At 40.2% G+C, this 16,522-nt stretch overlaps 1 protein-coding gene across 1 annotated transcript in view; it reads left to right on the top strand.

Moving 5' to 3' along the window:
• Nucleotides 1-513: 513 nt before the first annotated feature.
• Nucleotides 514-16,522, top strand: part of sh2b3 (SH2B adaptor protein 3) — a 35,615-nt gene continuing 19,606 nt past the window's right edge. The window contains exons 1-2 of the mRNA XM_077601444.1: nt 514-799; nt 14,753-15,886. Coding sequence (XP_077457570.1) covers nt 14,780-15,886 — 1,107 coding nt within the window. The 5' untranslated portion in view covers nt 514-799; nt 14,753-14,779. The remainder of the gene's footprint in view (nt 800-14,752; nt 15,887-16,522) is intronic.

Here is a 16,522-nt window from a genome sequence, read left to right as displayed (position 1 = left end):
AAATACGATCACTGCAGCAACATTCACAAACACACTCATTAATAATATAAATAGTACAACCAATTTAGTAAAGGGCTGTAACATGGGGGAGGGCGTAAGAATATATATATATATATATATATATATAAATATATATATATATATATATATATATATATATATATATATATATATATATATATATATATATATGTATATATATGTATATATATATATAGATAGATAGATAGTCTTACGCCCTCCCCATATATATATATATATATATATATATATATATATATAGTTATAGTTATAGTTATTATGTATTGATTATTCATTTTTCAGTTTGTTGTTGTTATTGTGGACTTCGTGGTGAGGCTTTAAATCTTATTATACTTCTATAATTACATTGAAAGCATTCAATTCAATGCTGAGCTTTTATTTTTGCGGAACCCGGAAAATGTTTTTGTGAAATATCTCCCTCTTGACGTGGCAGTGCATTTTTTTCTTTTCCTTTTTTGCCTCTGAGCGGAAACTAGGGTCACGACTTTTTTTCGCGTCAAGTTAGTGCCTCAAACTTTTTAGTCTTCTTTTAAACCGGAGACATCACCGCGTCAAGTTACGATGGGAGCCGAAGAGCGCTTTCTATTCACTTCTTCCTGCAGATCTCGACTCTCTCTTTAATTTTCTAATTTTCTCGCCGACGCCACTTTTGCGACCAACTTTTTGATGCCTTTTCGACACATTTCCGTAATGCGAAGTCCAAACTGTGGTGTTGTCGTCGTGCTGCGGTGGGTGCCCGTCCAAGATAACGGAGAGCGTGAGTATACTGTTATGTTTTGCATTTAAATTCAAATGCTTCAACAACTTCTTGTCTTTTCACCACATGGCACGCGGCACTGTCCACGGGGATGCGTGTACCTTCTAAATACTTTCTCTTTTTAACGTCTTCCACTTTGGGATATGCTTTAAAAACAATGAAAAACGCAGTAGTTTTCTGGCACTGAAACCTCAAGTCGTCTGCTTTCCATAAATTAGGCATAATTGTGCGTTGGTGTTTTTGTTTTTTTTATATTTGGGGGGGAAGTCCTCGTTGTTGTGACGCTGTCATTGAAAATTTGACGTAAGTCTGGCGGTGGTCACCATGGCAATGAGGCAACATCCCAATTTTAGCAGTTTGTGTTGAAACTTAAATTGGTGCAATTTCTCTTAGGCTTTGGTTCACTTTCTTAATGCTTTTACATATCATATATAATAATGAACATATTTTGCATTTACACTTCTGAGCTTTTTGCTTATTTTCACGACTCGGCCTTTTTATTTTGGACTTTGCATATTGTCTAAATATTTTTTTTCTACTGTAATAAAGTTGTGTGCGTAGTAATAAATGAAGAGCGGTATGGTGGATGAGTCATACAGTCGAGTTTGCGCGACCGCATCCCAACTCACTTAATGTAGGAAAAAGACAACTGTTTGAGACAAAGCGGAATTCCAAAACCTCTAAATAAACCTATTTTATTTATTCATTCATTCATTTTCATCGTAAGGTTTGCGGAGGGTGCTGGAGCCTATCACAGCAACAACGACGGGGGACTGCTTGAATTGGTGGACAGCCAATCGCATAGCAAAAGGCAATTTTGAATGTTCAAACAGCCTACCATGCATGTTTTTGAAATGTGGGAGGAAACCCGAGTACCAGGTGAAAACCCACGCAACGCAGCATACAAACCGAACCTGGGAGTGAACCCTCGATCTCAGAAGTGTGAGGTCGACGCGCTAACAACTTCCACCGGGCTGCCCTTATTTCATTTATTAATTTAATTAATCAAGTTTCTATTAGGTGGTTTAGCTAGGTATAGGCAATTGTAAGATTGAAGATGGAAAATATTTTTCGATCTCTGTGATTATTGTATCTCATTTAATTCAGATTTTAGTCAGATTTTGAGCAGTTGCTCAAAAAGAGTCCAATGTTGATCCTTTAAAAGTGGTTTATCGCATTTGAGGTGAGGTATGTACATTGTCAAGCTAACTTTACATAAGAATTAAAATGATAAATATTGTGCATTCAAGTACAAAATGTGTCTCATTTGTAGTTCAAATGGATGGTGAATGACTTAAGTTTGAAGTATCTAATAAGGTTAAATTTATCTTTACAGTGTAACATTGGTAAGTGTTAATACTTGTTGCATGTGTCGTATACTCAAGTCTTTGAAAAAGAGTTTGCAATCTGCAATGTGTTTTGCTTTTACAGACTAAAAAACTATTTCTACCTACTTGAGCATTGTGTGATACAGAATCTTGTTTTGCAGCTGGGCGTCTTTCAGTTCTGGAGTCTGTATGGTGTTTTAAAACGTATGAATCTAATGATTCAACATTTTGGGATGCTGTTGTGTCTGTGTTGCTGTGGGTGTACGTTTGTATGATTGCTGCCTGATGTTAGTGGGACACTGAATGACCAACAATCATTGTCATTGATGACTGACAGTAGTCCCAAGTCAGCAGGGATAGGCTCCGGCACCCCGTGACCCCGAGAAGGTTAACCGGTGTCTAAAATAAATGGAGAAATGTAGCCAGGATTAAAAAAGTTATTTTCATCAAAGTTTTATCAACAGGATTCAAATAAATAAAACAAGTATAAATGAATGAATATCTAATACAATTCTAATTTTAAATTTGCGGACCCCCAACAGCTTACAACCTTTATCTCCCAACAACTTCAATCTTCTAATATTATGTTCTTAGCAGTTTTGTTTACACATGTTTTACTTTGCCAAAAGTTGATGCTCATGAAACCAAACAACTTACAGCATAACTTTATACTCAAGATATTATTATTTTTTTCTCTTCTAGAATTCTATTTTAATATTACGATATTTGACTTAATTTTTGTAATATTACAACTTCAGTTATGTAATTCTGACTTTTTTCTTAGAATATTAAAATTGATGATTTCTTTGCAGATGGAAACATCTAAAAAAAAAAAGAATCCTAACAGTTTTTATTTTTTATTTTTTTTATCATGATATGATCTTATTTTCATATCGGCCCCCTTAATGTGTTTCATTTTTTTGGGAGAAATTAATGTTTTTGTCGTTGTTTCTCCATTTAAAAACTGAAGAAACATAGAGTTTGTGTTGTTGGACTCTAGTTGATTTTTAAATAAGTAACAGGATGTCCGCCGTGACTTGTGGCTCAGCCCACGTGACCACGGCCTCACATCTACGGCGCTATCAGCAATAATCTCTTCCTCTCTTTTCGGGCTTTCCAAGAAGTTTACTGACGAGACCACGAGAAAGGACTGACCCGCGGTGGTGCTGCAGAGGCTGAGGAAGGAGGGAGGGATGTGTGCGTGAGTTTATGTGTGTGCGTGTGTGAGTGAATGTGTGTGTGTGTGGGGGGGGTTGTGATATTACGGTATGGCATGATTAAGAGAGGCACTGAGGGATAGAATTGCTGGACAGATTAGAATTGGAATATGAAAAGGAAGAGCCAAATTAGAGTGGAAATATGGAAGAAAAAAGTGTACACCGAAAATGTCGCAATTTAGAGTTTAAGACATTATAACACGCAACATTAGTACATCTGATCAAATTTCAGCTCTGCGCGTATTAAAAGGAAAAGAAACACTATTCAGTGGGGAGGATCACTTATTTGAAATAAATGGTAAATAATAATGAATGCTGAAATTATTTGTGGAAGATTCTGGTTATGCAATACAATATACCATAAAAAGAATACACAATTCTGTTTATACAGGATGTATGACATATTTTCTGAAATTACTGTTTGATTACTATTTGAGACTGATGAGTTAGTGTCACTGAGTGAAATTGTGTTTCACTTTGGTGGTTCCACGGTCTGTCTGCAACTACCACATTTTGGTTCAGAATTGTGTAAATTGTGATTTTTCTGAAAAACAAAAACAAAACAAAAAACATACTGTAATTTTCTGCTAAGGTTTAAGTTTGTTTTGAGGCAAAATCCCAAGTGTCACATTCAAAACAGCCATAATGACAGAGCGTTTAGTGTATACTCTGGTGTCCGTCCACCGCAATCTTGCTTTTGGGGAAAAATGTTGATTACAGGTCAGGTTTACTTGCAGTGGTGCAGAGCACTTTGTTGGGGGGTTCGGTTGTCGGTGTTGTGGTTGATTTTGAGCTTGGGGACGCGGTCAGAAAAAGACGGCCAAATTGTTTGCCGTTTAGTCACGGGATGTTTCGCCAGGCTTCATGGGTGCATCTTGACATATTTTTTTTCACCGAGATTGAATGTCAGCGATTTTTTTGGGCAAAACTACAAGTCACAAGCTCAGTGAGAGCGCATGTGCCACAAGTAGTTGTCTATCCATTAAATAAACCAATTTTATTTCATAAATACAGTGCAACCTGTGAGAAAACTATTCATCCAACCTAAACACCACTACATATCTGGAAGGTTTGTTTTTTGTAATGTTTATTTGCTTTTATTTGCCATACAAGTATAAAAAAACTTAACTTTAGACTAAGGCATTGTTAAATCTGAAGGGGCTGATGCTCAAATTGGATTTTTTAAAATATAAATATTATTTATTCATGGGATCGTTCACATAAAATAATGTATAATCCAGACAGAATGCTTCAGCCCATAGACACACATGCAAAAAATTTGGTGACTATCCCTCTTCGTTTATTGATTTATTTTCTTTGTGACTCATGAAAATGATTGTCCCTGCGATTGGCTGGCCACCGATTCAGGGTGTCCCCTCCGGTGCCTGCAGTTAGCTGGGATAGGCTCCAGCACCCCCCACGACCCTTGTCAGGATAAACGATTCAGAAAATGAATGAAAGTAAGACAGGCTCGTTCCTATTTCTAATACTGTTTTTCATGGTAGTCGCTATTCCTTGGGTGTGTATTTGTCTTATCATTTTCCTCTGCAGAAATGCCTTTAAAAATTTCGGGCAGTGTTTTGAGTTGTTGTCTTGTTGAAGTATTCTGCCCCGCTGTCACTTCAACTTAGTCAGTGATGCTTGAATATTGTTCTCAAGAATCTGCTGACCCTGACGGGAATGCACGCAAGCTTCAATTTTAACAAGATTGCCAGAACCTGCAATGGCCACACAGCCACATAACATGATGCAACCCCATCAGATATTATTGCGAGTAGCACGTGTCTATGTTGTCATGCTGTATTCTTTATCCGACATGCATACCGGCCATTGTTATGTCCAGATAACAGTCCATGATACCTAATTCCAAAATGAAGCTTGCTTGTTCAAATGTGGCTAAGCGCACAGTAGCTCAAGTGACTTTTTTGTTGCATGTGTGCAGAAAAGGGTTTTTCAGCATTACTTTCCCTTAACCATCCTCTTGTGCAAAGTATACTGAATAGTTGAATGATCCACAATGCCTCACAGTGTGGGACCTGGGTTCAAATCCAGGTCACGTCCACCTGTGTGGACGGGACCTGGGTTCAAATCCAGGTCACGTCCACCTGTGTGGAGTTTGCACGTTCTCCCCGGGCCTGCGTGGGTTTTATCTGGGTACTCTCATTTCCTCCCACATTCCAAAGACGTGCATGGTAGGCTGATTGGACACTCTAAATTGCCCGTAGGTATGAGTTTGAGCGTGGATGGTTGTTTGTCTCCTTGTGCCCTGTGATTGGCTGGCCACCAATTCAGATTTAGGGTGTCCACCGCCTCTGGCCCGAAGTCAGCTAGGATGGGCTCCAGCACCCCTGTGACCCTAGTGAGGATAAAGCGGATCAGAAAATGAGATGAGATGATTCCACTCATTAGAGAAGATGCAAAGAAGAGAAACATTTGCAAATGGCAATCATGAATACCCTCAGTACTAGCTTTAATATACAATAAGTAGTGCTAAAGGTATTCCACTCAAGTGAAATCCTTGCACCTGTCTTTTGTTTGAATAATAATCAATGCCTATAAACTCTTTTTTACCTTTCAAACATTACTATGGATTTCTACTAGTTCATATATTTAACCAAAACTGCTGACCCTGCAACCAATTATTTAAAATTATATAAATAAAAAGTCTACACCACACTGCTGAAATTCCAGGCATTTGGTAAATTAAAAATTTATTATTATTATTTCACTTGCGATATAGCCCCTTTTTAAAATTCTCTTGTCATTGTTTTTATCACAAAAACCTTGCATTTGAACAGAGATTTACAGTACACAGCTTTCACTTTAAATTTATTGCATCACCATTTACACAAAATCCAGACAATTTAGAAATTGCAGTCACTGCATTTCACAACCTGTTAGTCCAATCTGAGTTGACATCGTACAACCTCTACCTCTCTGATAATACTTATGAAGGCGGAAAATTGCCAGGTCAACTTAGTCTCCCACTTCCGCATCGTGTCGTTTATATGGAACAGTGACAAGGGAGAAAAACGGCTGCTTTTACAGGCAGTGAAACAGAGGCTCGTATGTTTGCTCAGCGAGATGCGAAAAAAGATCGCTTTGTGCTTTGTGTATCGTTAACAATCTTCAACAGTGTGTGCTGTGAGCCCTGATGCTTGCCACTGGCCTCGTTCTCAAACTCCCACAGTACCCGCACACCCGCACACAATCATCACTTATCACATGTCCATCCTGCCAAGATGAAGCTACAGAACTTATTCCGGATCTGTCATTAGATCACTGTGTTTTATTATTTCCTCAACGTGCCAGGTTATGTCTAGGAACGGGTAATGATAGGCTCCAGGCGTTATGTCGACATCTTTTATTAGTCAGTCTGGAAGAAAATGAAACGCTTGCGCCTAGGAGCGTTCTTCACCATCTGCTCGGTGGAATTGTCTTGTCTTGCCACACTCCACTTAGCCAGAGCCCACGTATTCCTCGTACTGTAATCAACAACTCTGTGCTTTTTAGTTTTCCCAGAGTACCTCCTTGTTCCCAGACCACAGGAAATAGCCTGAGTGCTGCTTTATTTCTGTGTGTCTTAAGAATAGCAGCATTGTGTTGGGCATTTGCATTGTTGTGGAAATGCAGAACGAAGCTGTCGAATGTTCTCCAAAAGTATAAAACAACAACACAACATAACCCTATTAATGGGGAACTTTTAACATTTGCTTCCTAGTGTTCACCACCATATATATGTAGTATTTCTGCTTCAGTTTCTCTTGGATGCTTTTTCTAAAGTCGGCCACTAAATGCCAAACATAAATCAAGCAGGAGTGGCTTAAGGTTGCCCGAGCCCGTTAGCATTGGTATTTCGACAGATCAAAATTCGAGAATATCAGACTTCCACCGCTGTTTTGAAAAGTCGCTCAAGGCTCCATGCTCGCTTCACCACAAATCAGCTGATACTCCGCTTAGGCTGTGGGAAGTAATGCTAACGTTATCTCATGTTTCAGTGTTGCTTCCTCCTTCACAATATGTTCTTCAATTATGCAAGCCTTGCACGCATGTGTGTGTGTGCGCTTTCGCGTCTCTTTGGACATAAACACAGAGGGAAGCCGAGAACCTGTCCTGTCCCATCATTCCTTGTCTGCTTTGCGTGCCGTCAAGAAGTCGTGCACTTTTGCACAGCACTGCTCCCGCTGGCCTTTCGCAGCAGCTTGTCGTGCATGATTAGAAAAGCTGTAGTGAACGTTACAAGAAAGGTCACATGGTGTCCGGTCTTCCTAACTGGAGTCTTTGCTAACTTGAAGTGGTCTACTTTTGCATGTGATAACAAAACAATGCAGAGTTCTTAGTTGGAAATCTAGTTCATTCACCTACTCCCGTACCCATCATTACCTGTTCATGAACTCGCAGAGTATCTGCTCATTTCACTTGTTTGTTTGGTGTTTACATTGAACAATGACTTAGTGACTACTACTGGCTTGGCACTGCAGTGTTACAGTTTTTCTTATATTTTTTTTAAACTTCTTTGAAATTCATTTGCTGGCTTGTTCAAAAACATGTTGCTTCATTTTGTCATTTCTAATCCAGACCACGTGTCTTAAATTGCACGTTTTGCAAAAACAAACGTTGTTTATTGGCTATCACGCGAAACATTTGGGATATGAACAACATTTTTGAACAAAAAAAGTTGTTGATTGGAAGAGCCATTCATCAATTGTTCAGAACAGGAAAATCTCTGCCATTGAGTGTTTCTGTCGTCAATGCTATTTTCCACTCCTCTTTGAAATACACTTTGACAGAACAGGAAGGAGATAATGTGGAGTGAATTACCACAACATTTACAATAGCTCCAACCTTGGCAAAAAGGCTGTTGCTAGAGCGTGAAATGCTTCAATCAACGATACAGCAATCAACCACTCAACACTAGTGGTCATCACAAGTGTATTTACATTCCCTATACATTACAGGCACTGCTTACCAGGGCAGGGCAGGGTTCCTTTCTGTTTCCTGCTGCTGTGATAGCCAAATCAGATTTAAGATCATCCGTTCAGTCTGACTCGACCACCTGGAAGCCAACTCCCAATGCCTGTGGGCCCTCTCTTCCCCCGCACTTTAATTTTCATACTTCCTGCCCACCCCCTCATTAACCCCTTGTTTCATTGCTTCAATGGCTATTGCCTAACTTTTCTCCGTTTTGCTGTTCTTCTTTCACTGTATTTCCTCACCTCCCTCCTTTCTTCTTCTTCTGGCCCCCTCATCCCTCACTCTGACTCACACAATGAAAAATCAAAGGTGGTAACACAATCTCTTTTTCATTCCAGTGTCTGGGATGCACACATTGCCATGTTTTTTTTCTTTGCTCCACGACCCATTTTCGGGAAAACCACTTTTTTAATGTGTGTGATCAATTCATGGCATTTAGCAAGATCGCAAGTTACTAGGCTGGAGTTCAAGTAATTGTTGAAAGAATCACTTCAGATATAATCCAATTAAGGAAATCAATTCTTATCTCAGAAGGATGGTATTTTCGGTGGCTACTTTTCCTCAAGACTGTAGGTTTCAAAGGTTCCAACAAAGTGTTGATATTCAGGGTTGCCGCTGGTCCTTCAGGCCGTTTCACACAAGTGTCAGCCTGGCTTAAAAGGGTGCGAGGCAACTCATTCATTGCGTATGTTGGTGGAGGATACTTGGCAAAAGTGAGTGTTGGCGCCTGTTTTGGAGCAAGTCTTGGATGCATTTTTCAAAATAGAAACTTGTTAAATTTTCACAGCATTGCCACGCTGATGTCAATGTATCGGATAGCAGAGGGGCAGGCGTAGTGAGTAACACCAACGAGACAAAGGAGATAATCGTTGATTTCAAAATGAAGAAGCGTGACCCCCCGCCTTTAAAATGGGAGTGCGTGCGGTGGGTTCACCAGGGGACCGCGGCTCTCCGACGACCTGACATAGTCAGTCAACATTTCAATCATCATCAAAAAGGCTCAGCAGCGCATACAAATCCTGAGAGAACAAACGATGTGGACAGGAAGATGATGCTGGCCCTCTTCCACTCCTCCATCAAAAGCCTACTGACATACTACTGCCTGACCTCCTCGTACGGGAGCTACACTACTGCATACAAGGGAAGGCTACAGAGGACGACGGTCAAAGAAGTGCAAAAAATCGTAGTTTGTCCTCTCCCCGCCTTGACCGACCACTATGTCAACCTGGTGCCTGAGCAAAGCTCAAAACATCATGAGGGACAACTCTCACCCTGCATCCCAGTTCTTTGAGTTGTTGACCTGTGGGAGGCAATTCCAGTGAATTGAACAGTTTCCTCGCCAAAACTATATCATTGGTCTAAACAACAACAATCTGTAAAACAATCATCACTCTGCAAGAAAACCTCTCCATACCTTGTGCAATACAATATCTGTGCAATACAACTGTCGTGATTTATAAGGCATATTTATATATTTCATTCTCACACCTATGTTCTTCCATTTTTATACTCGGCATATAGCTGTTTTTGACTTTAGTATTTGTGTTTTTTATATTTACATTTGATATTCCCTGCATTAATAGGGAGAAACTCAAATTAAATTCTGCAACTTGTTGTGAAATTCAAGGTGTCCCGCCTCGCGCCCGAATTCAGTCGTGATAGGCTCCAGCTTCCCTCGTATATATTTTTGTTTTGTTTTTGTCTTATCATTCATAAAATGCACAACATATATATATATATATATATATATATATATATATATATATATATATATATATATATATATATATATATATATATATAATGCATTGTTCAAGCACATAAAATTCCAAATATTTGGTTTGATTTTTGATAATAAATCTTATTCCATGTGTGTAATTCATAGTCATAATACTATTCTTGAAACTGGTTTCTTGACCAAGACTGACTACTTGTAATGTGTACTGTGTGAAAATGGAGCAAATTAATGAAAGGTTGTAAGGTGACATTTACACTTGTGTATAAATATTACACTTTTTATATACTAGCCACTCTTCGGTGAGTTGCATTTATTGTTAGATATTCCCTTTGTAAATTCTGATGGGAATATTTCCATTAAGTTCATTAAGTCAGACCCTGCATTCAGAGAGGAAGCAGCTCATTACATTTAGAGAATTTTAGTACTTCTATTATCTAATTTTCCCAAAATTTCTCCAACGCTAGTTAGAGGAAGCTGGCCCTTCTTCGGGGAATATTTTAGCAACAATTAGGTTGTGATTTAATTGTATTAATTGTTTAGTTGAAATCAAATGGTTTTTCATCAGTTACTTCCTGGGTGTTAGGGTCTTCTGTAAATAACCTAATTGTGCAATATGTATAATTGCTTGCTATGAGCGACAAGCAGAATATCATTTTGGGTCTGCTAATGATTTAGGGGGCATGGTCACACACCGTCAATTCATCTCACAAATATGAGATGGATGAGACATTGCAAGGTCTATTCAAGGTTGAGTTGAAATTAAACTAGCAAGTCATGAGGTTAGTCCTGTGGACGAAATCAATTGCCATGTGTTTTTCATGCCTTCTGCTTCCATTCTGCTCCATTACAATCAGTTAAGAGAATATAAAGTATTATTTTGACGTTGGGTTGGCTTCACATTTAGTCTTGTGGTCTTCATCTGTATTGTGAAGCGTTTGAAACAGAGAAGCTCCTTGAAGACTGTGACTAAGAGTCTTGATTAGCCATGATTCTGTAGATTCATTCCTTAAATTATTTTAGAATGCCCATCACAAGGTCCCTTTTTTGTTATTTCTAACAACATAATAAAATAACTAAAAGACACATTGTTTGTAAAGTTTGGCGCTTTCCCGGGGATTTTTTATAGTCCCTAATATTTTTATAATTTTCGACCAACAGCATTGGTCTCGCAATTTATGCCAGCAGCTTTTTGACATGTGATCACATTCTAGAAAGGCTGTCCTGCCTGCATTTGCATTAAGAATGAAATAACTAAGCAGCATCCTCAGTAGTTCTGCACTCTTTTGTCCCTATCTAAATACTGGATATTTATATTTACTCTTAAAAAGTAGGAACAAATAGACAGAATGAAGATGGTTTCAGACTGGGAACTGCTGAGGGAGGCAGATGAGTGTAAAAAGAAAAAAACCCTCAAAGGCTGATACAGTAGCTACTGTTTATGGTATTTACATTTTGCCCATTCTTCTTTTGTTATTTTAACACTGCTATTAGTTTTTTTTTATTTGAGAACTCCTGTTTACACTTGTCTTAACCAATCTTACCATCAGCTAAATTGCACCAGAGTTATTTTTAACTCAAGCAAAGTGAACCTAGCAGCACCGTGTTGTAGTAATGAGCGCATCCAACTTCAAAGCTCTAGGTTTCTGGGTTTTTGGTATATTGCTTCATGTGGAAAATTCTCAAATTCTGGCTGTTCTTGTGTATTGTGCTTGCAAATCGTCCAGTTGAGGTTAATTCAAGTTTCTACATTGTCCATAGGCGTGAGTGTGTGTTTGTTTTGTTTGTCTTCGTGACCTGCAGTTGGGATAGGCTTTATAATAAAGATAATAACAACGGCTGAACTAAACTTCTCCAGAATTTCCTTTTTTGTCAGTTCATACCTTTTTTTAGTGGAAGATGAAAACACTAAAACACTGCTTCACAGATATGCAGAAAAAGAGTCGGTGTTAGATAAATGCTATGCTTCCTGCACAACTAGAATTGAGCACTCTTAGGTGCATGAACGTGAGTACATCTGCAGATGCACACAACAGAAGGAACCGTGTGAGGATGACCATGGGAACATTGGCGCCTCTGCCCCCCAGAGGGATACAGCGAGAGGAAGTGCGCACATGTTGAGTCACTCATTGCTGAGTCATCTCTGGGCTGGCCATGTAGATAGAAAGAGTCTTCTGGGGGGGCCAGCTGCAGGGGTGCAAAGGCGGCGCGCACGGAGCATGCGCCATAGAGTACAGGAAGGGAATTAGAAGCTGCGACAGGACTCCTTTAAGAACAGAAGTGACGCAATATTTCATGAAGTTATTGTCTCTGCACGCATTGACATGTGTATGCTTAATTTTGCTGGATCACCTGTAAGATTGATGCTTAACACCATATGCATAAGTGGCTCCCTTCAATGGCGTCACTAGGGACATGGAGAGATTTGGTTAAAAGATAATTTGTCACGTTGGAGCATGTTTGCTGAATACAAAGAAGCCCCCCTTCTGTTTCCTGTACCTTTTCTGTGATCTGTTGAGCGATTGGCCGTGCCCTCTAATCATTCAATTTTCGCACGCAGACACACAGACACACACACGAACCGGCATTTAAACATACAAATATACATACATGTAGTTATCTGTCCTGTTTGTAGAAAAGAACCTTCACTGCTGCATGGGAGGAAGCTGGTACGTATTGCAGCGCTATGCTTACTCTTAAATCCCATGTTAACGTAGCAAGGACGTACCACTGTTGTTAAAAACAGTAATGTAGTATAACCTTGAAATGCTTGAATGGCATGACTTCTCAAGTTAGTTTTATTTATTTTGCTACTTTTTATTGGTTTTTTCACTTTCCCTGCAGACTGATGGAATGTACTGATGCAACTGATGGGTAGATAGACATAAATTAATGTGTTTGAAGAAATGTTTGGCAGGATCTGAATTTCCCTCAGACCATCATGTATACAAAGTTTCTTTGTTGAGATAAAGGTTTGATTTGTAAAACCATTGCGTCACATCAGTCTAATTGTGGAAATAGCTGCGTGGAATTACTGGTTGCTTTTGTTTCTGCTGACATCCTGAATGAAAATGTGACCCTGTAGCATTAGTGAATTTAGAGCAAGGAAAGACTCCGAGAAAACAGTTGTTCATCCCAAATTGACCATAGTGGTGTTAGGGTCACTAGGTTCTTTCACACTCACACAAAGAAGTCTGCTTTAATCAAATGAATTTTATCTGCTCTAAAGACCACCCCAAAGAGTGTACAGATGAACTCGGCAGAGCTCGGTTGTGGTAAGATGGAATTTTGATCTCTATCTAATTCAACCGGGAAATGAGCCAATCATCATTGACCTTGAATGGCCCAACTATAGGTAGTGATCAGACGCAAATATTGATTTATTCCACATGACTCGGCACGTTTATCATGTAGGCATTTAGGATAGCTCATATGAAACCTTGTGTTGTTTATTGTGGAACTTTTATTTTTATATTTGCTGCCTAAGGATGTAGCAAACCAGAAAGGAAGCTGATTAGGATCAGCTAAGTGTTGGTGTGAAAGCACCCTAATAGGCTACCCATTTTGGAGTTTGAATGTTTGGCCTGTTCAAAATTTTACAGGAAAATACCGTGGGTTCTGAATCGTAATAATGAATAAATGAATCAATTTATTTATCTGTCGACCAATCCTGAGTGAGTCTGACGAATGGGAGGCAGATTATGTGTATTGTGGGCTCATACTCTCTATTGAAGAAGCCATATGCAAGATTGGTGCCCAAAAATGGAAAGCACAGTTTTTCGTCCAACCGATCCAGCACAAACAGTTTAACCAATGAGGTTTCTGGTAAAACAAGCAGCACCCGACTGCAATCAACTGATTACACTTGTAAAAGACGAGATTGGTGAAAAGATGTCATCTTGTTTGGTTGGAATGAAATCTTGGTAATCATTATATGATTATTTTTGGAGCAATATTAGTGTTTTTAGAAATACAAATGGATTGGATAAACTGAGAGAGAAATGCCTGGGAATACATTTCACAATATCTTGACTAATAGATCCGTTCTATTACGGCCCTCAGTTAGTCAATCAATCAGACAGCGAGTTCAACCTAAAGACGAAAGGAAACGTGTGTGTACATGTGTGTGCTCATTGGTGGCTTGCACATTTAAACGGGTCATCACCCGTGCACGCCAAATGTGGAGCCGGCAGTGTGGTTGATTGAGAAATGTTCTAACCATACTTCCTTAGTCAACCCTTGTTCAGTGTCCGCCTCAATCACTTGTTAGTGTGCACATTCATTTCACATGCTGACTTTCTGCAATTGGCATGGCTTAATTTTAAAACTGATTTAATCATTGTAATTTCTTCCACTCTTTGTGTTTTGCTCTTCACGTTATTCCTCTTCTTTCTGGAGAGAAAATTCTGTTGACTCCGAGACTGAGTGGGAACCAGTGTATCCGACGTACTGCTGGCCCTGGTTGACTTGTTTTTTCCCAGAAATCTGTACACTTGTGTAACGCAAATTTAATTTCTAATATTTAAAAATAGAATGAGAACTTTGCTTTCCAAAGTTTCAAGTGTTTGCTCTGAACAGATTCATTTTCAGTACTGCGGTAATTATCTCAATTGTCTCGAAATTTTTATTCTACGTTTGTTTGTTTTGTAACCCATTCCTTCTCCCAATTAAGCTGTTTTTCACTTTTGCCTTTCTGCAGTGATTCTCAGCCGGCGTGGTTACTGCAATGAATGGTAACACATTTCATCCAGCCAGCACCACAGCGACAGTAGGAGGTGGCCCTGGCGTGGCAGCGCCCCCCCGAGGCTGGAGGGAGTTCTGTGAGCTACACGCCATCGCCACAGCGCGACAACTTGCGGGACACTACCAGAGCTTTGCCAGGGAGCGGCCCCAGCATGACATCCTCTCGCCAGAGACGTTTTCCAAGCATTTCACTGACCTCTTCCAGCATCACTTTTGCTGCGAGGTCGACAATAATGGGACACCTCACCAGCAGGGCACCTGCTCCACCGTACCGAGCAGCACCACTCCAGCGGCTCCTCCTGTTCCATCGCAGACCGTGATCGGCCGATTGTGCATCACCTCTTTGTCCGGGGTTCAGGACTACCGGGAGGCGGGTCGACAAACCGGCGGCGCCACTCTTTTTACCGTGGTTTCGCCAAAACTAGAGCCTGTCGTAGTAAGCAGGGAGCAAGAGCAGCCACTGCGATGTGCTGCTCGTTCAGGAAACCCAGTCCTGCTCAGGGGCTTGACTCGTTCGTTCGGCAGCGGATCTCTGTTGTTCCGTAGCCGTAGTAACGAAGAGCTGTCTGGTACAGACAGTCGACAAGTATCTGACTCTTTAGCTTCCGGTCCAGCGCATGCCGACACCACACACTTCTCCGTCAGTCAGATTCGGCAGTCTGTCCGACGGCTTTTTAAAAGACAGCCCCTTCCCAGGCCGCCCTTGTCACAGGACCTGTCCGCCGACAACCCCACCCATGCCCTCACCAGCGTGCCCTTCACCGCTGAGCAGACATTACCCTCCGCATCCTCACAAACACCCTCTTCGCTCAACTCTGAAGCCACGCCTACGCCATCGTCGCCACTCTCTGGAATAGCCTCAAACTTTCTGGATCGTTTCCGTTGGTTACGGGGCGGAAGCATGAGGCAGAGGAGGTCAGAGGTCAGCAGCTGCTGTAAGGAGAGTCAGCTGAGGTACTTGTTAGTGGATGACACCATCTCAGACTCCCTGCCGCGATGGCAGCGCTGCCGCCTGCTGGTCAGGAGGATCAGGGACGCTGAAGTTGGAATAGGTGAAGGCTACCAGCTGGAGCTTTATGATCCACCAAAGGTACAAGCACACTCTGGCACAGCTTAAGTAAAACTTGATTTACATGTGCACCGTGGTAACCTTACATGCCATCATCAATTAACTTTTGACCAATCAGGTTATGTAAAAGGGGGTGTGCTTTAAAAAATCACTACTACTTAAACCCATTATAGGACACTCATTAAACTTTCACTGGCAGGCAATAATACAGATATATTTTAAACTACCTTACAGTGTTATTTGGGGGCCATAACCATTGGGTGTTTCTGTTTTTATTCATTTCAGTTTGATTCATTTGGTCTAATTCACTTTTTATATATTTTATTCACACAAAATGATAAATGAAAAAATATGTTTAATAATTTAAAGCTAATATCATGAGAATTTAGATTTAGCGTCCACTTTGCGGATGTCCACGCCTTGTCTTTAGGAAATTAAGTTGTTTTTCCCCCTCATAATCCAAATAAGTCTCTTTCCCTATTGAAGGCTTAACAATATTAACTGGCATAATAAGTATAAAGAAAAGTTCATTTTTGCCATCATTCTTGAGTAGAAAAAAGATCCCTTTGCTCAGGCGTGAGGAGCCTTTTTTCTTCGATAGGAACCCTATGTAGCTTTTGTACTCTTTAGCTCAACTCTGAGGTGTTTTCCCGTGTG

The sequence above is a fragment of the Stigmatopora argus genome, chromosome 5 (assembly GCF_051989625.1).
Source record: "Stigmatopora argus isolate UIUO_Sarg chromosome 5, RoL_Sarg_1.0, whole genome shotgun sequence".
NCBI classification, from domain to species: domain Eukaryota; kingdom Metazoa; phylum Chordata; class Actinopteri; order Syngnathiformes; family Syngnathidae; genus Stigmatopora; species Stigmatopora argus.
Note: the sequence above shows the minus strand (reverse complement) of the source record. Positions and strands in the feature narration are given on the sequence as shown.